At 34.4% G+C, this 16,782-nt stretch overlaps 2 protein-coding genes across 4 annotated transcripts in view; one reads left to right on the top strand and one right to left on the bottom strand.

Annotated features, from left to right (window-relative positions):
• Positions 1–5,647, top strand: part of LOC144972523 (uncharacterized) — a 39,883-nt gene extending 34,236 nt beyond the window's left edge. Inside the window, exons 4-5 of the mRNA XM_078913832.1 lie at positions 240–467; positions 2,055–5,647. Coding sequence (XP_078769958.1) covers positions 240–467; positions 2,055–2,344 — 518 coding nt within the window. The 3' untranslated portion in view covers positions 2,345–5,647. The remainder of the gene's footprint in view (positions 1–239; positions 468–2,054) is intronic.
• Positions 1–15,619, bottom strand: part of LOC144972524 (D-erythrulose reductase-like) — a 62,889-nt gene extending 47,270 nt beyond the window's left edge. Inside the window, exons 1-6 of one of the 3 annotated variants that reach the window (XM_078913833.1) lie at positions 15,313–15,619; positions 13,784–13,844; positions 13,197–13,294; positions 12,606–12,760; positions 11,112–11,154; positions 6,867–7,031 (exon numbers count right to left, since the gene is read on the bottom strand). In XM_078913833.1, coding sequence (XP_078769959.1) covers positions 6,867–7,031; positions 11,112–11,154; positions 12,606–12,760; positions 13,197–13,294; positions 13,784–13,835 — 513 coding nt within the window. In that variant the 5' untranslated portion in view covers positions 13,836–13,844; positions 15,313–15,619. Of the gene's footprint in view, positions 1–6,866; positions 7,032–11,111; positions 11,155–12,605; positions 12,761–13,196; positions 13,295–13,783; positions 13,845–15,022; positions 15,034–15,312 lie in introns of those variants that run through there. The other 2 variants (XM_078913834.1, XM_078913835.1) reach the window with 2 other exon arrangements.
• Positions 15,620–16,782: the final 1,163 nt, after the last annotated feature.

The following is a 16,782-nucleotide window of genomic DNA, read 5'->3' as shown; positions in this document are numbered from 1 at the left end:
TATTATTATTATTATTATTATTATTATTATATTATTATTATTGTTATTATTATTATTATTATCATCATCATCATCATCATCATCATCATTATTATTATTATTATTATTATTATTATTATTATTATTATTATTATTATTATTATTATTATTATTATTATTATTATCAGTATCATCTCCACCATCATCATTATAAAATGGCTACACAAAATGCATCTATTATTTCCTTTTCTTTTCACCAGGCTTTATAAAGAATTTGTACAGCTTCTCAAATACCGGTAGCAATGGTGCGATGGCTAATTCTGACAACGGCCGTGCTTCAGCAAGGTCATGTGACATTCCAACGCTGACTATGGATGATCTCCTGCTTGTTCTCAATAACAACAACAACAACAACAACAACAACAACAACGTCAACAACAACAACGTCAACAACAACAAGAGGAAGGCTATCATGAAAATGGATATTGGTAAATCGCACTGAATTTTCATCCTCACCATGCTTCTCAATGCCTCCGACCATCACTTGCCCCGTTTCCGCGTAATCGGCAACAGCGACACCCTCATGATAACAATAATCATCACCATTTCCTCTTTCTCCCCTTACCCCAAGCCCACTAGATGCTCTTAAAAAAACAAAATCCTCGAGTCATGTTTAACTTTTACATTATGTCTATGTACTTTAAGTACATAAATCGAGAATCATTTTTTAAAAAATTGTAATTGGATTCGGTTTTTAAAACCTGAAACCAAACCAACTCCACTTCCTCCTTTTCTTACATTCCAATCCACATCGGGCCAGTCGTACTCTAAACACACACACACACACACACACACACACACACACACAAACACATTTTAAACATTTTGGTCAGAAATCTCTTACTTCAAATATCGATCAATTAGAAATGACCCTCTTCTTGTTTAAAAAATTATCAAAACTTAGGACTTCCTTGAAAATTTACGTAGAGTCCCATGTTTGAGAGTTTATTGAGACAACATGGGGGTCTTTGTAATGATCGATAATTGAAACTCGAGTTTCTGTCCCAACATTTTAAAATGTATTGGGTTTACTTGTTGTGTTGTTTGTTTGTTTTTCTCATAGTACGACAGTGATGCTGAGCTTAATCACTAGCTGGATAGATGACAACGAAAAATATAATTCTGATGTTGTCTACCGTAATATGTCCTAATAAACGTAAACTGTGCATGGAAATCCTTGGGAGGAGGGGGAGGGGGTGCGAAGAGGGGAGGGGCTGTGCGTTTATTCGGCACTCATACGTGTCGATTTTTGTAACAGCGTTTTGCATTGTTTCCTATATCTTTTATTATTGTTATAATTGTGTGTTATCACTGTAGTATTAAAGCTTCCCATAACAATGACCAATTCCAGAGCGTTAAATATTAATTTAAACACTACGTGGAGAAGGCTGAATAAAAAAAGAATCAAATGTATCAGGGCATGTGCGTTTATAAGAACATAAGTATAGTATTAGGATGAGGGACATAACTACTCAAAACAAGTGTGAATGAATGAGTACAAAATGACACCTGACCAGACGATCTGATTTGTATGAATAATGAATGGAAATTTAGCTTCAAATAGTATAGCCTAAGGAAGACAGGATACCAAGTGAGATATGGAGACGATCGGCTGAAGAGAGGTGAGGGAGGCACGATTGTCATGGCCCCAAGTGAGCAAGCTGGATTGGAACTGGAAGAGAGCAGTCCAAGCCGGCCTATGTCCCATCAATAATAAAAAGGATAATGTAAGTTAATAAGTATGGCCTTCTAATGGAATGGATAAGAAATTGAAAGTCCATTGTGTTTAGTAAAATCGTGAACATGTTCTCTATTAACATGCTCATTTGTTTGGTTTGATTTGGGTTGGGGTTTTTTTTTAATAGTCAATACGATCCCAGAAGACCTAACACTTGTTATCTTTTTGGAAAGGACGCTAGCGCAGCATAACATTCCAGTCAATCTGAAAAACCTCATTTAATTTAGCTCATTATTCATTTATTTATCTATCTCTTCATCCTCTACTCCCCATCCAGAGGGATACGAATGCCGAGCAATGGGACAGTCTACCAAGTTCCTCACAACGATCCAAGTGCCTTACATCTTCACTGAGTGGCGCCTCATGAGGGAACGCCGGCGCGACCTTGACACAGCGTGTCCCTCCAGCAGGATCAGACAGCTGAGCTCCGCACTCTCTGACCTCGGCTACGTGCCTCATGAGGTACAATCGGGGATCCGCCTAAACCCCTACAACGCCCCTTACTGGCATGTTGACGATGTTTACTGGCGGCAAAAAGAACAACCACTTCTTGTGCCTTCCATGTGATTAGAGAAATAGAGAGAAATATCATTGAAACACGAATGGTTAAGACTGAATTTTTCTTAAATCAAAACTTCTCCTATTACAGTTAAGGGATTATAACTGCAAAGCTACCCGTATGCACCAAGAGAGCAGTATACAGCGCTGTGACTCAGCATTTACAAAAGCGCGTCACATCGTTACCACTAGGCAATTTTTCAAGAAAAGCTCAATTTTTAACAAATGAGGATTTTGAATAACAGAGTCAATTGTTGTGTTCATTTCCCTTCCCAACATCCTCCACTCATTTCACATTTGTCATACGTATTCAATGTCTTATTAGTTGTTTATTTAGTTGACAAATGGGAAACTCTAAACGTCCACAATACTTCTCGTTGTGAATTAAATTGAAATTAAGTCACATTCTTCGTAATATAATATTGTAAAGTCCCTGGTGAAAATATTCAGATAGTACCAGGTTAGAGAGAAACTGAATCCTGTATGCAAAGGATTCTATGCCGATGGTTTGATATGACTTTTTAAGTATTCAAATGTTCATAGGTTACCATTTTACGATATTATAGCACACTCAAGTGTGTTGCTGTGGTCAAACGGTAACGAGTCTGGCTTGCTTTGACCGTATGTGTATGTTCTTGATTTTGAACTCCTGCTAAATACCTGTATGTCCACGGGCTAACATTTAATTTTTCTATCCTACTAGACAAGCACACAAAATCTGAAGGTTTTCGTAGTATCAAAAACAAAACAAAAAATATTGCATTAAAACTGTGGATGTGTCATCGTATAGGTTAAATGACTGCTGTACGCCAGGAGAGGTAGATAATGTAAAGCACAAAGATAATTATAATTAAAATCACCGCTTCATTATGATAAAAAGTATCTCCTTAGACCCATAACGTCCATGGAGTCGGAATTCATCCTAATGTCTGTGGCATGAAACAGACAATATCATGTTAACGAGACACTAGACTACGCGAATCAATTTCCATAACAAACTGACAGGCCCAGTTACTCAATTGTTGCTGAACAGATAGAAGAGCCTACAAAAAATTCCCTTTTCTTGTGAGTTGAACGCCTTACCAATTGAGCTATCTGGTTATGACAAGTAGAGAAAACAGGATATGAGAGGCTTGATCTATCAAACATCAATTATAGCTTCCTCTTAATGACTCACTTTTCCTCTCATAAAACATTAGATAGATCATTGTCTATTATAACCTTTAAAACAAAATTAAGACAAACATTTTTTTAAAAACCTAATGCTGTTCAAATGCATATGTTAGGAGTGCATCTATGTGAGCTACCAGTGTCACTTAAAATGTGTAAGTAATGTGTATCATAAACAACATTTATATAAAGCAATGTAAGTTATGTAATTAAAGATGACATTTTTGATGATTATATATTTATCGCCCCATGAGTTTAAGGATAAAAAGCACCAAAACATTTTAGTAATACGGATACCACCAAACTAAAACTTTAAACTTGAGCATTTATACAGCGTAATGTCCACTAAATGGGCTCAAAGCGCTTTACAAGTGGTCCCTAGCGAACAGCAAAACATAAAATGTAAGACAAGAAATGATGCCTGTTAGTCAATATTATAATTGTTTGGACTCAAATAACACTGTTTATGGCCATGTACTGATTTTACACTTAAGTACAGTGAGAGAATGTGAGTCAAGAGCATTTCCCAAGGACTCAACTACGCACCACACAGAGGAGGACTAGAACCCTGGACTTTCCCGTCCAAAGGCATGTCTTACCACAAGACCACATATAGCTGCACTATCATAAATATTTTTTTCCCATTTTCTCCTTTTAAAACTTCTTTTTTAAAAATGTGTTTTGTATACGATTGCCTAGCTATTCAAAACCGTCCCATCTTATGATAAGTCTAATAAACCAAACTCACGTGGTTGTGCTGTTGTAATGGAAACACTTGAGTCAACACGAAATCTTATCCAGAGCAAAAATTAAAATAAATAAACCCTTAATCAAATCAAGTATAAAACCTGTTAGAATGGACACACAGGTCCAATCTCATTCGCTATTAAAGTGTAGCGGATACTAAACAGCTTAATGATTTCAGTTATAATCCAGACCTGCCTACGATTACAAAAATTTCGTAGCACTACGAATTTTGGGCTCCAGCCTAAAATCAATGTAAAGATCTTTAATTCAATAAAACTTCTTGAAAACGAAACGCTGGTGCCTGAGTTATTATAAAAAGGGGTTTAAACAGACCTCCCTAGTACTACGAAATATTAGTAGAAATACGAATTTCTGGCTCCTGCTACAGAACTGCATATATCTCTTTGACTCAATAAATCTTATTGTAAAGGAAAATTTAGTTTCTTAGAATCTATATATTCAGGACTTTGGATCATTTTTGGATCTTGTTGAGAACAAATTAGTTATTTCTAAAGCCATTTAAAGTGACTTTTTCTCTTTTTTTCCCTTGGAAACTACGAATTTCTAAAACTTCAAGTAGGCAGCTCTGGTTGAAAGCATTATAATCTGGTAATTTTTAAAGGTAGTGATAATGTCTACCATGTTCTTACCACTGAAGACTACGATTTCATTTCAATTTCAAGTAAGCAGGTTTGATAATCTATCAAATATCTTTAAAGTCCTATTTTTTTTCTCCAGTTGAAATTTCTGTGACGTAACGCAAAAATTTTTATTTTTTCACGTTTATGGGGAAGAGATGCGATTTTGAATTAAGAGGAATGGAAGATAGAGAAAGAAAAGGAGAAGAAAGGAGAATTGAGAAGAAAGGAGAATTTGTGTCTATAATGCCCTATCTTGAGGGTTGATTTTTCTTTTCAGTAATTTTAATTTTTGTAAATAATGTAAAGCACTCATTTGTTGCATAATTGTGTATATCATAAATTATATTCAATGCTATGTTGTTAAATATATTGCACATTTTGAAATCTGTAGACTATATAAATACAATATAAGTTAATTAGAGACACTAACATCTGCATTACTAGCATTTCGCTCATTTGCTTTTTTTTTCTTTTGTATCTAGCAAAAAAATACAAACAAACAAAATAAATTTTAAAATTGCCTGTACAGAGGTAGACCTACTAGAAATGCATGACGCCTACCACCATTACCACGACAGAGGTAGACCTACTAGAAATGCATGACGCCTACCACCATTACCACCACAGTCACATCAGTTTTTTCAAAAGTAATGAGCAAAACTGAATATATCAGCTTCCAAAAATAACAAAATACCGAACACGAAACATTTTGGGCTCAAAATCATTCTTCAACCAATAACAAAAACAACAAAAACATTAACACACCACTTGAAATCCAGAAAGATGACAGAAACTTTTCTGATTTACTCGGTTACTTCATTATTATATTACCCTTTTATCAGCAAGAATTTAATTACAAATTTTCCCACAAGTCAACAGTTTACAATTACTAGCATAACTGTTTTTACCGAGAAAGCAGTAATAACGCAATGACTCAGACATTAAAAAGGAAGCCCAAGTCGCTTTATTGTTAATGACCTCTTAAATAACATATCAAGGTACGTTATCAGGTTCACATAACCCACCCCCCCCCCCCCTCCCCGCATATACAGATGCAAAATTATGCAAATATAGCTTTTCACCTCAAGCAAATAAAACAATTGGAACACTCTTCCACCTGATGGCACTAAAAGCATACACACAGCATAAGCAATTTGTGTTATGTTCATGTACATTGGAACATTTGTAGTGAATGATGAGCTCATATTCATTGTCTTTTGTAAATCAGTTTTTCAAAAACTTGAGTAACAGTAACAAGAACAGTGAATCCATTTCCCATCACTGATAGATAGGGTCGATGATTCAAAAAATTTATCATAATGAACATTTGCTATTCTACATTGACAGACAAAGGACCAAACACCTGTCTTTGAAATATAATGAAAATGATAAAATTTGTAAAATTTAACCAATACAAATCTGTTTCCTGGCAATACAGATAGAGTGGGTCAAGAAGTATACTGAAATGGTGACGAGAGAGCAGAAGAGTGGGGGGAAAAAGGTTTATATAAGAAGTTGTGTCAAAATGTCGTTTTTGTAACATTCTACACAACAAAAACAAAATAAAATAAAAAATATTACGTTAATTTAAAAAGGTGTTAAAATTTTTAATTTATCTATTAATTGTTTTTCTAGCTGGATAATGAACAAATTCAAAAAGTGACAGACGGGCACAAAAACCATAGCAGAGATAGCTTCTCAAAGGGTTAAGAAAGTGTGGAGAAAGTTAATAGTTTGGCCTTCCTTATTCAAAACTTCAGACATAACTGCTTTGCGATACTTTTTGTGGAAAACATTCAGCATTTTTTTTAACTGCTGACTTTTTAAGTCGAATAATACAGAAATGACCTTTATGTTTTAAAGAAAGACAGAGCCTATATAGATCCTTTAAAACTTTAAAGAAATCTGTAATTTTATGAAAGTTGGTGACCTCATGAGGAATGATACAGATATCAAATGTCAAAACAACTTACCTTATGAGGTCCAAGTTCCAACGCCATGACTTTAGTCAGAGCATCGATTGCCCCTTTGGAAGAACAGTAGACAGCGTGATCTTTGAGGGCAAGAGTGGAAGCAACACTCGACATGTTTACAATGGCTCCGCCCGTCTTTTTTTCCACCATAGACTTAGCAACTGTCTGAACAAAAATGCATAAAACCATTTAAAAACTTGATTTATTTGTATACATGTATGTTATTATTATCAATTATTCATAATACGCGTCAAGGGTAGAACCCGAAAGGGTCTCATCAAAAAACAAATTTAAGACCTGTTGAGCATGATCAGGGAGATAATGTGTGGCAACGATCACAAAACTTTGGGCATATTGATGTATTATCAATTAATTCAATGTGATTTCGAAGGTCAAGCTCTGCATTGCCATATAAAAACAAAGTCAATCTATGCTGAACTTTGCCAGAGGCCTAATTGGTGTCAATGATCGCAATAACTGGCCCCTGCAATGTATCCTTAGGTAAGACACTTAATAAATATTATCCCATTTGGCACAAGTGTGAGTGAGTTAATGATTGTTAGCAGTATTAGATATTATAAGATTGCTAGTATATTACTGTATTTGATCCCATTTGGTCAACAGGAGGAATTAATGAAACACTATGAAGTGCACTGAGCAACGTTTCTGTTTCTCTGTATAAATGTGCATATTTGTTCATTGTTAATTTTATCATGTATTAATTGTAGTGAGAGTCAGGCTACATTGAGCAAGGAAACTGATAAAAAATGACAATGACAAAAACTGAATTTCTCCAACAATTTCTGTTGGTTACTTTACAAGCATTACTATTCTTAACTTAGATGTGAATGAAAACCTAAAGTTAGCAATTGATAATACATTTGAGCTCAATCCTCATTACATAGCCATGTTTTTATATTATTATGTATCTATCATTTATTATGTCTATTGATTGCAATTTAAAGAATATAACATGAGTTGACAATTGTTTGTGGAAAGAGGATTTCCCTCAAAATTCAGTTATATTTGGGATCATTCATTATATAATATTTAAATCAACCATTATTTTACAATGTTCTCAAGGTTTTATTTTACCAATAATTATCATTATTAAATATTATTATATTTATTCAATTATGTATTATTGATCATATAAATAATGATAATTAAATTGAAGCCTCCATTCCATTTGACTATTGTTACCGATTTATTGTGATTAACAATTAATGGTGGCAATAAATTCAATAAAATTCTGCATTAAGTCAACACTGTAAGGCTGGCTGACATCCTGAAAGTGAGCAAATTTCATTTTCAGTATGACAGAAAGAGGAGGAGAGTTGTGCTGGGCTTCTTCGAGCATTCTACATAACTGCCAATATATATGACACTATCCAGACACAGAGAGGAGATTATCAAATCAAAGATCTACATTTACCAAGGCAGTCTTTGTGAGCCAAAAGATTCTCAAAGCCAGTGTTTATCCCAGTTTCTGTAGTGCTACATGGGCTGTAACAATAAAATTGCTCACTCCCCTTTGGATAGGACGACAGTTTAACACTTTAACAGTTATGCATTACAGTTGGGTGGATAGTGGAATAAGCAAACATCTTGTCTGCACCTGAGACCAGCAAAAATGTAAATAACTTTTTGAATACCCTCAAAATATGCATTTATTGAAGCAATCAGTTTGAAGTTATGCAATGGCTATGGTCCTGAGGGTGTAAATTGTAAGGCGATTTCACTCTTGATAAAACAGTTATTCTTTCATCATGTTCCATAAATTTTCAAAAACAAAGATAGCTTTATGTTTCTCTTTTTCAACAAAACCCCCAGAAAATTCTATTTCTATCTTCATTCTCTCCTTACCACTATTTTCTGAATTTTTCTCCACCCAACAGAAAAGCAACAAGTACATTCTATACATAACACTGTTCAATAAAATAATATGTAGCATTGTAGAATTATAATGCTTTGTTTCATACTGTATGTTTGAGTGGTTGCATATTTGAGTGAAAGTTGTCACGTTACTGTTAGGCCCTTTGAGATTTTGAGGTACGGGGTAAGGCACTATATAAAAACCATATATTATTATCATTATTAAAATGAGCGCTCCTACACAGTGTCAAGTTTTTATAGCTATTACAATTTTATATTTCAAAATTTTGTGATGTACAAAAGAAATTAGAATAAAAAAATTGTTGGTTGCATCATAACGGATGTGATGATTTTACTATGATTGGTAAGGAGAGGGTTAAACTTGAGCTTTATTCTTTTTTTTTTTTTTGAGATAAAATAAAATAATTAAATATGCTCAAAGAGCTTTACAAAGGGTCGCCAGTCAACACCAACACTTAACCTGCATAAAGAGATAATGATGCCTGTGAGGCACTTTTATAATTTTTTTTGACAGAAACAACACTGCTACTGGACAGGTTCTCATTTTATACCTGTGCATGATGAGAGAATGTGAGTAAAGAGCCGTTTTCAAGAACTCAACTTCAAGCCACCCAGAGCAGAATTCAAACCAGGGATTTCTGGCCCGAAGACCAGTGTCAAACCACAAGACCACAAAGCTGCACATATACATCCGTTTACCTTAAGTCTCAGGCAATATTCACAAAGAAACGACATCCAAAACCACTTTCATATAGTTGTTAATTTGTAAGAAGTTTCCCACAAAAATCACAAACTGGTCGTAGCCCTCAAGATTGAAGACAGACAAAACATGGAAATAAACTAACCAAAGCCAACCCCAAATTTAAATGTGAATAATTTCAATGCCAGTCAAAGAGGTATTAGTGGTCATGTGATATTTTAACAAATAAATATGAATTTGCGATTACTTTTTTAAAACTCAAAATTTTGTTTTCATTTAGTATGTTTATCAGTGAAAATAGAAGATAAATTAAACTTAAAACATGATTTAACTCACCAAGGTTTCTCAAATTCAATTTTTGACTCTTTCCATTCATGTTTAATAAATTCTCCATTGCATCCAACAAGCAAGGATTGAATATACTATTGATTTTGGATTCAAATATTTAGGGTCATTGTGAGAACCCTCATACTTAAAATGTTTGTGATCTTGTCTATTTGTAAAACAAACAAATAAAATAATAATAAAATTGTGATTTGAACATTCGAGCAATAGAGATAGATAGTGAAGGCTAAATCAAAGAAAAATGTAGAGAGAGAGAGAGAAAGAGAGAGAGAGAGAGAGAGAGAGAGAGAGAGAGAGTAGAGAGAGAGAGAGAGAGAGAGGGAGAGAGAGAGAGAGAGAGAGAGAGAGAGGGAGAGAGAGAGAGAGAGCATCAATGCAACACATTGCTATAAGAATTTTGTGTATAACTAGACCATATTATCTTATCATATGTTAGATTTACTATGTTTCAAATGTAACTTTGTTGTGCATGTGTTCTACAAATTGTTTTAAACTACAGCACGTTAGATTCTGTGCGAAGACTGCTTTATAGACCTGTAAATGAGCTCAATAAAAATTAACTGAAACTCTTCGTAGCGGAAAAATCCAGAGAATCGAAATGAATAGTTTAATTAAAACACGAAGCTCGCTTGAGCAAAACAATGGCAGAAAACTAATTTGCGCTGGAATTTTATAGGCTACTTACCATTGTTCCTTATAATTAGGTACCTGATCAGTGAAGAAACGGTCAACCAGATTGTTTACAATGTGAGGCAATCAAGATGTGCTTGTAGCAATCATATAACTTTCAATTTGAAGGTGTCTACATAACACACTTCTGGCATTCGCATTTTACTTTTTCATACTTTTACTTTCCACCAGGTAAATGTGGTCAATTTTGGCTTAGATGAAACAGTGAAATCTATCGCTCAGGGGCTCAGTTAAAATTTGCTACCATTTGGATCATAACAGGTTTGGAAAGTGAAAAAATTATTTCACGAAGGCTGTGTGAAAATACACTGGGATGTGTTCAGACACGGCAATTATAAAAAGCATCGCTTAGCCTTGGCAATATATCCATTGTTAATATAAACGGCCCATGAGCTATGAGTAGCGCTGTGGAACATTCCTAATTACTTTACGGTCATTCGACTACGATTCATGAATTCTTTCTTTCTTCATTTCTTTCTTTCCTTTTTTAAAATATTTCAATTTGACAAATTGATAGATTTCAGATAATTGACTGAGAATTTACAGGTCTATGCTTTATAAAGATTTGTTCTGGTTTGTCAATAATGTTGGTGTTCATAAATAAGACTTTTTACCTGAGCAACATTGAACAGGCCTTTGTAGTTGATGTCCATTACACTGCAAAATAAAATTTTTTAAAATAAATTGATTCTGAACTTAAGTTTTTGAAAGTGACTCTGATTGTATAAATTCATATCATCTCAGCTAAAGACGACGACCGTGTCCTGATAACTCAACTGGTACAGCCCTTGATTCAGTTATAATCATACTGGATTTGAATCCGGGTAGAGCCTGACCCCGAACCTTATGACCATCCAGCAGTGATTGCAAAGCTGAGTATAGTTTGTGCTTTGCTATTGACCGAAGTCCTATCAAAAAGGTAGCAAGCAATTATTGAAATCATCTGCATGCTGCTAAAGAAACCATGATATATTTCAGTCTCATGGGCTTTATGATTCCAAAAGACCACTCAAGACAAGACAACAAATTTATACCCTCCCCCCCCCCCCCTAGAAATATCTAGACTTTAAAAAATATAATGCTTGCATCATAATTGGGTCCTTGTTGTTTTTTTTTAATCTAATCTTCCACGATTGACAAGATGTATTAAATTTGGGGGAACCAGACCTGATTTCACCAGAATTAATAAAAGCATTAACTTTAAACATTAAAGATGGAGTGAATTTTATTCTTCAAAGACGGTACTTAACCCTGTTCTGTTGTCAAGATTTCATACCCTCTTCTGACATTTAAAAATAAAATTAAAGATACATGGTCATCATTTTTAAGTCAGCAAGTGGTAGGTTGCATGGAAAAAGAACTTTTAACTCATGAGTTATTAAGTAACAGGGATATGAACCTGTTTGTTTTGTTTGCTGCTTTAGGTCTCTTCCAACACAATTGAGGTTATATGAGAGACCGCTGAAACAAAAAAACAAGCAATCTAACAAAAATAGTACAAATGTCAATCAAAATCATAACCTAAAGATATCATAAGCTAAATTATAAATAACCAAGAACAAACAGGCAGAAGATTTACAGAAAAAAAATATCCCCTGTCAAAAATACAATCACAAACCAAAGAAGCAGGATAGGCTAGTAAAGAGAAGAAGAAACGACATCACTATCGGATCGTACACCCATGCGAACATCATAGGTATATGATTCAAGGGTGATGCTCCCATCCAACCACCCGCGATATGAACCTGAGATCTTTCCATCCATTTGCAATTTTCATTAAGGAACCCCAAGATGAAGAATTAAAATATATGTCTATAACATAATGAAAATGAAGCTCAGCAATTGGATCTAAACTTTCTGTTACCAAATTCATGATTTAAGTTCAAATAATGTCAGCACCTATAAGTATAAGCTTTTTCAATAGGGAGCCATATAGCTCAAGTCAGCCTGGTTACTCAGTGGAGTACTCGACTCATATGAATTTGGCTTGAATCCTTGTGTCAAAACTGATTAAAAGGAGAGATCTCAAAATGATACAGAAATCAAAAAAAAAAAAATAATAATAATAATAAAGAAATAAAAAATAATGATTAATTTCAAAATCTTACAAATCAATGTCCTCCTCTTTAGTGTCCAAGAAAGGGGCAAGCTTTGCCACTCCAGCACTGTTCACAAGAAGGTCAAAGTGGCCAAGTGACTCCACTGATTGTTTGGCAGATGCCCAATTGCCGACATCAACACTGAGTGTCTCAATAGAGGGAACCTGAGGAAAAAGAATAAATACACTTGTAGATAAACATAATAGAAAGCTATCTGGAAGGTGATATTTGATAGAGTGCAGGACATAGCAAGAGGATAACGATTTTATTTTTATCCAAAATGAAAATGAACAAATAAAAAATAAAAAGACAATATGAAAAAGGACAACAAAAGTATTCAGGCTAGAAACAAAAGAAAACAAATAGGTAATTTTTCTTTCCTTTTTTTTTTTTTTGGTTATAACAACAATCAAATAGTTTGCCAATCAACTCACTAATTTTTATGATTTGCACAAGTCAGCACTGACAACCCTGGAGTCTTTATTTGCATTTACTGCCATATTTTGTAAATATTGCTTTTCTCATCTACTACTTTTTTTATCAGTCATCAGAAAATACATTCCTTAAAATTTTTATTTAAGGATTTCATAAAACATTTACCTCTGCCCTCAGAGAGTCTAAATCTTTTTGTGTTCTACTGATGGCAACCACTTTTGCTCCACAAGCTGCCAGCTTGATAGCGATGTCACGGCCAATGCCTATGACGCATTTTAAAAAAATAAAAAAATACTGATTAATTAAATATTTCAAGTGAAGTATAAAAACACGAAAGAGGAAACCAACCGTAAAATTCATATGGATGTTTAATTAATTATGATTGCCATAGGAGTAGGAGCTATTGAAAAAAAAAAAAAGATTTAAATTGGTCGTTGGTGAACATTTGCCAGAGAGGAAGATATGGATAATAAGATGAGAAAATAAAAATTTTAAGAAGCATGCAAACATTCTATCATAAAGTTGGTAAGCATCATCCAAGCCTGATAAAACATACCATTGATGACTTTCTCCAATGCTTCCCGTGGGATGAATGAGAAGCATGTTATCTATCTTTCATTTTTTTAAAAAATTATCTTTCTTTTGTTTGATATTATTTGGGAGGGTGAAGGGTGACGGACGCCCTACGCATTTCAAGTAAATTTATCTAATAGAGTAATAGTTCATTGATTAGTCCAAAAGATATTACTCACCTTTCCCACCTCCAGTGACAAGGGCTCTTTTTCCAGAAAAATTTATTTCCATTGTCTCTCCCTGAAATTTTATGTAAGAAAAATAATGGCATAAAGTAGATCAAAATTGTAGTAAACATCTACTGTATGAATTTAAAATAGTTATGCTTGATTTTAAAATGTGGGACAAACATATTTAAATACGGTTTTGTTATTTCAATTTCAATTCAGTTGATAAGTAAGTCTTTTGGGGCTATTCAGTCCATGCAGCCGAAGTCTCTCATTGTTTCCAGAAAGGACAATTACAATCTCTCAATACCCTCTGGAGATGGAACATTTGGCAAATAAAATAACGTCATAGAAAACAATATCATTTTGACAATACAGGGCATTTGCACGGGTAGAATTGGAAACCCTAAATTTATAGAATGGCTCATTGTCCTGAAGCCATAACATTTTCTTCAAACTATTAATAAAGATAAAAATAAGTAATATTAAATCATCTCCAGAGATGAAGGGACCATCACATGCTATCTGAATGTTTGACTACGACAGGACTAAAGATTTTATCTACACAATCAACCGTGGACTTCTTATTCAACTTTTATTTTTATCTGATCATTCTGAATTCTGATTTTTAAATTTACTAAATTTTGAATGACTGATAAAAGCAAAAGTAAATATCACCAACTGTCCAAGTCTGAATCTCACACTGTCATGTTAATGTTACAATGAGAGAAAAAGTGGAACAAAGCCTTTAATTTGTAATGTGCCAATGAACAAATATATTGGTATATTATTGACTTTGAACATTTTTACAACTTACAGCCCCGTATTTAATTCGTGTATGAAAATTCTTATTTCTTATTAAAAAGTAGATAAGTTCTTTGTATAAGTATAAGTATAAGTAGTAGAGTAAAAGTAATCTGAAACTGAAACAGACACCAGCTAAGAAAATTAACAGTAACAGTAGCAGGGTTGGTGTGAGAGAGAGAGAGAGAGAAAGAGAAAGAGAGAGAGAGAGAGAGAGAGAGAGAGAGAGAGGGAGAGAGAGAGAGAGAGAGGGAGAGAGAGAAAGAGGGAGGGGAGAAAGAGAGAGATAGAGAGAGAGGGTGGGAGAGAGAGGATGGGGGAGAGAGAGAGAGAGAGAGAGAGAGAGAGAGAGAGAGAGAGGGGGGGGGGAATCAGGTAAAAGAAATGCAGACTGTCCCAATTAATAATTTTAATAATAAAAAAAATTAATTAAATAATTAAACTTACAAGACAAGATGTAATTTTTAAGTTTAAATAGATGAATGATAGAAATTGTAAAAATGCTAAGAAAATTAACAGTAATAGGACGGCTGGTGAGAGAATGGGAGAGAGAGAGAGAGAGAGAGAGAGAGAGAGAGAGAGAGAGAGAGAGAGAGAGAGAGAGAGAGAGAGAGAGAGAGAGAGATCAGGCAAAAGAAATTCAGACTGTCCCAATGGATAATTTTAATAATAAATAAAAATAATATATTTCTTAAAACCAAATGGCACACCAAATGCATCGAAAATAGAAAACTTACAAGACAAGATGTAATTTAAGTTTAAATAGATGAATGATATAATTTTTTAAAATGCAGTGCAGTATCAGATTCAGACTCACTCTCCGAGTCTATCTCTAGGTTTTGAATTTGAAGTTGAAGTGCAAGAATTCAAGAAGGACCGATGGATGGATTGTTGTCTGTCCGTCGGTTTCACTGTATTTGGTCAGTGTCACTGAGCTTTGGTATTTCTTGTCATATGATAAGACAAATTTGGGTCAAAGATAAGAAAGTATGATGAGGCTGTCTTTGCCTTGCTCAGCTCGGCTCGCCGTGAAGTGTGAAGCCCAGTGTTTTGATTTAATCTAAATGTTGGCCTCGTCGATACATTGCAGTACCCCTTGCAGTTAGAAAGATTTCGCTCGGGGGTAAAAGGGAAGGGGGAAACCATGAGAGAGAAAAGTTGGTGTAACAAGCAAAAACAAAAAAAGTACCACAATAATATCAGCTTGATTATTCAATAAATTATTGCAAATTACTATCTTTTTTTTTAAAAAAGGAAAAGAAAAAAAAAAGATACCCCATTTCTTCTCCAAATTCCAGGAGTAAGAATTGCGATATTGAGTAAAATATATTAAATAAATAGATAAAATAAAATAAAACTACCAAATGTTTATCATCTTCTATCATGCACTAAATGATCCACTTATTCGGTCGGAAAGATTACTTAAAAGTTAGATTATCAGAGGCATGTGTCTTATATTGTAACAAAATCAAGCAATGTTGAGCGTCTCTAGCGTCAATGACCGAAAAAGAGCACCAGCGATATTATGTCCTTTGTTAAGACACTTACTAAACATTACCCCACTCGACTAATGAATGAGTCAGTGACGGATTGTAATAGTACTCATACAAAAATGAAATCAGCCGAGAAACTTGTACTATATAATATGGAAATATGATTCCATGTAGCCTTATCAGAGCATAGATGAAGCATTGTCAAGCGCATTGAGCATGGTAAAACCGAGAAAATGTTAAAAGATAAATGTTCACAGTAAAATAAAATGTTATGCAATAATTTGAGCTTTTATATAGCGCAATATCCACTAAACGTGCTCAAAGCGCTTTACAAGGGGTCTCTGGCCAACAGCAACATTTAACATGTAGGTAGGACGGGACATGACGCCTGTTAGGCGATATTACATTTTTTCGGACAAAGACAACGCTGTTAACGGTTAGGTACTCGTTTTACACCTGAGTACGGTGAGAGAATGTGAGTAAAGAACCTTTTCCAAGGACTCAACTATGCGCCGAGCGCGAGGCTCAAACCCAGGACCTTCCGATCCGAAAGCGAGTGTCATACCACTAGACCACATAGCCGCACATAGCCTGCGATTTTACTGTATTTTGAGACCTCTGAAAATACAGGATACGGAGAGAAAGCATTAGGAAAGGGGGGAACTGGTAAAGGACAAAGAACAGACACAAATAATATGTGACCCTTCGCCTCGA

This window comes from Berghia stephanieae, chromosome 5 (genome assembly GCF_034508935.2).
Source record: "Berghia stephanieae isolate SIO BIC M18660-M18661 chromosome 5, UCSD_Bste_1.3, whole genome shotgun sequence".
NCBI lineage: Eukaryota > Metazoa > Mollusca > Gastropoda > Nudibranchia > Aeolidiidae > Berghia > Berghia stephanieae.
This window is presented reverse-complemented; position numbering and strand designations above follow the sequence as displayed.